The 2,922-nt window shown below is 67.1% G+C and overlaps 1 protein-coding gene across 1 annotated transcript; it reads left to right on the top strand.

Annotated features, from left to right (window-relative positions):
- The first annotated feature begins 808 nt into the window (after nt 1-808).
- TMUB1 (transmembrane and ubiquitin like domain containing 1) lies at nt 809-2,693 on the top strand. Its single transcript, XM_086856728.1, has 2 exons — nt 809-1,294; nt 1,773-2,693. The coding sequence occupies exons 1-2, from the start codon at nt 933-935 to the stop codon at nt 2,125-2,127; spliced, it is 717 nt and encodes a 238-aa protein (XP_086712854.1). The 5' UTR covers nt 809-932; the 3' UTR covers nt 2,128-2,693.
- Nucleotides 2,694-2,922: the final 229 nt, after the last annotated feature.

Genomic DNA, 2,922 nt, shown 5'->3' with positions numbered 1-2,922 from the left:
CAGGGGTTTCTGGGAAACATTGTTTCCCAGAATTTCTACCCACAATTGTCCTTTGTGGGAGGGTCAGTTTGTTCCCATCTCCCCCATCACTGTTGCTTTATTTCCATGGTTGGACCTCTTCACCTAAAAGCAAGAATTTTTTACATAAAACTAAGAACTTTTCACTTAAAATTTAGGAATCTTACACTTAAAATGAGCAATTGCTAGCCTAAAATTAAGACCTTTTCATCTAAAATAAACAATTTTTAACTTAAAATTAATGTTTTTTCACCTAATATAAAAGATTTTATGTCAACCTGCAAGTGGCTTCGGGCACTCCTGGGGATTCACAGCTCCAGAATCGCTGTGGGCAGAAAACTCTCGGAAATGCCTGAGCCCACCCACCCTCAGCATGGCCATGGCCACCACTGCCCACGTCCCCAAGTGACACATCCTCAGCAATTTAAACCTGGGAGTACCTACAGTGTCTTGGAGCGACTGGAGCCACGCTGGGGTGACAGGTAGCAACTGGAACTACACTGGGGACAAATGGCATCATACAGGGGTTAACTGGGTTCATACTGGGAATTAGACTAGGAGCAACAGAAACCATAGTGGGAGAGGCTGGGCCATGCTGGGGTAATACTGTGACCATACTGGAACTGTCTGGGAACACAGTTCATGTTACTGGAACAATGCCGGGAGTACACCGGGAGTGCCCGGCGCCGGGCCGGGACTACAGCTCCCGGCGTGCTCCGCGCGGCGACCACACCCCCGGTATGGCTCCTGCAGTCATGACTACATGTCCCATCGCCCCCCGCGCCTGGCCGGAAGCGGCGCGATGGCGGCCCGAGCCCGGCCCGGTGCGGCCGTGGCCCCGGCCCCGGTTCCCCGCGGCCCCGCGGGCTGAGGCCGCGCCCGCCCGGTAGCCGCCCCCCGGTCCTGCCACCGCAATGGCGCTCATCGAGGGCGTCGGCGATGAAGTGACGGTGCTGTTCGCGCTGCTGCTGGCGGCCGCCGTGCTGGGGCTCGCCTGGGCCTCCACGCGCGCTCCCGAGCCCGCGGCGCCGCCGACCGAGGCGACTCCGAGCACGGCCCCCGCCGAGCGCAAGGCCCCGACCCCAGCCCCGGCCCCGGCCCCAGCCGAGGGAGCGGCGGGCTCCGATGAGGCGGCGGGGCTGCGGCAACGGAGCCCTCCCGCGGCCACCGCCGAGGGCCCCGCCGAGCCCACGCTGGTGCTGCGGCTCAAGTTCCTGAACGACACGGAGCGCCTGGCGCGGGTGCGCCCCGGGGACACCGTCGGTGCGCTCAAGAGGTGAGGGGGGACGGACACGGGCGACTCGTCCCGGCTCAGGGGTCGCCGGGCCCCGCCGGCCGTCCCTCCCCTCCCCGCAGCACCGGGAGGGGACAGCGGTGTCCCGGGGCAGGTGGCCTGTGCCCGGCTACCTGCGCCTGGCCCGTGCTGGCAGGTGACCCCTGGGGTGGCTGATGGGCACACGCACGCTCGGGTCCGTGGGCACGGCGGGAGGGTCACGATGGCAGGGGGTGAGCGGAGGGAACTGTCCCGGCAGGCGACAGCTGGGGCACGCACAAGGATGTGGGGTCAGGGTGGGCACAGGCACAGGATGGGGATGAAGAAACTGACCTGGCGAGTGACACTTGGGGTGGCTGATGGCGACACACAGACTCAGCTGCGCGGCTGGGGAGAGAGCTCGGGGTGGGCACAGTCACGGGAGGGGGGTCAGAGGGGCCTCTCCTGTCAGCACCGTGACCCCTGTCCCTGTCTCCTCCAGGACATACTTCCCGGGGCAGGAGCAGCAGGTGCGGCTGATCTACCAGGGGCAGCTGCTGCGTGACGATGCCCAGAGCCTGGCGGGGCTGCACCTGGGCCACCTGAGCGTCCTGCACTGTCACCTGTCCCCGCCCAGTGTGGCCCCCACTGCCCCCGGCACCCCTGGTCCCCGCAGCCCCGCGCCCGCAGCACTGGGCGTGGGCAGCCTGGCGCTGCCGCTCTTCGTGCTGCTGCTGGCCCTGCTCTGGTACCTGCAGCTGCAGCACCGCCACGTCTTCACCGCCACCGCCACCACCTGCCTGGCCGGCCTCACCCTGCTCGTCACCTTTGTGGCCTTCGCCATGTACCGCAGATAGCGCAGCCCAGACCAGCGCCTGGGACACGGGGGACCTAGAGCCGCACCTGGGACACTTACACCGGCCCAACCCACCTGGGACACGGAGGGCTCTGCATTCAGCCCACTCAGCATACCGGGGGCACGGGGGGCCTGCCCACCGCACTGGAAGCGGGGGAACTGGGCCCTGCTCCGTGTCCCCCTCGAGCCCAGGAGTCCCGAGCAGGTGCCCACCCACGCCCTGTCGGCACACAGGGGCTGTGCAGGAGCTGGGGCTCAGCTACCTCGTGGGGGTCCCGGTGCCCCTGTCCCTGCATGGAGCATTTCCCCTCTGTATAGAAGCTCCTCGGGTGCAGTCGTGCCCGGGGTGGTGTCCGTGCCTGGGGAGGGACGTGAGCCCTGGGGTGCCGAGGGTCCCGGTGCCGGCGGGATGCGCTCCTGAGGTCCCTGTGCCGGGGGAGGATTTGTGCCCGCAGGTAGACCCGGTGCCGGGAGTGGCTGCACGCCCCAGTGTCCCGGGGGGTTCCGATGCTGTGTTGGGGGGTCCCGCCCCCCGCCGCCGTTCCGATTAAAGCGGAAAGACTGTGACCGGCCGTGGAGTCCCGGCTGTGCTGCGCCGTGCCTCGGGAAGGGGGCAGTGGGGGAGCGCCCCGGGGGGCGGGGCTCCGGGAGGGGCGGGGCTCCGGGAGGGGCGGGGCTCCGGGAGGGGGCGGGGCCTGGCATCTCCCGCCGAACGCTCCGCAGGGCCGTAGCGCGCCTGCGCTCGCGGCACCGCCCCGCTCTGAACGGAGCTCTCGATCATTGGCGGAGGCGCGGT

Source organism: Cyanistes caeruleus, chromosome 1 (genome assembly GCF_971803275.1).
Source record: "Cyanistes caeruleus chromosome 1, bCyaCae1.hap1.1, whole genome shotgun sequence".
In the NCBI taxonomy this organism is placed as follows: Eukaryota; Metazoa; Chordata; class Aves; order Passeriformes; family Paridae; genus Cyanistes; species Cyanistes caeruleus.
Note: the sequence above shows the minus strand (reverse complement) of the source record. Positions and strands in the feature narration are given on the sequence as shown.

Bases quoted from the DNA above. Each gene is read 5' to 3' on its own strand.
- TMUB1 (XM_086856728.1), top strand. From the start codon at position 933: ATGGCGCTCATCGAGGGCGTCGGCGATGAAGTGACGGTGCTGTTCGCG. The intron at 1,295-1,772 runs GTGAGGGGGGAC...TGTCTCCTCCAG, and splicing joins ACCGTCGGTGCGCTCAAGAG to GACATACTTCCCGGGGCAGG.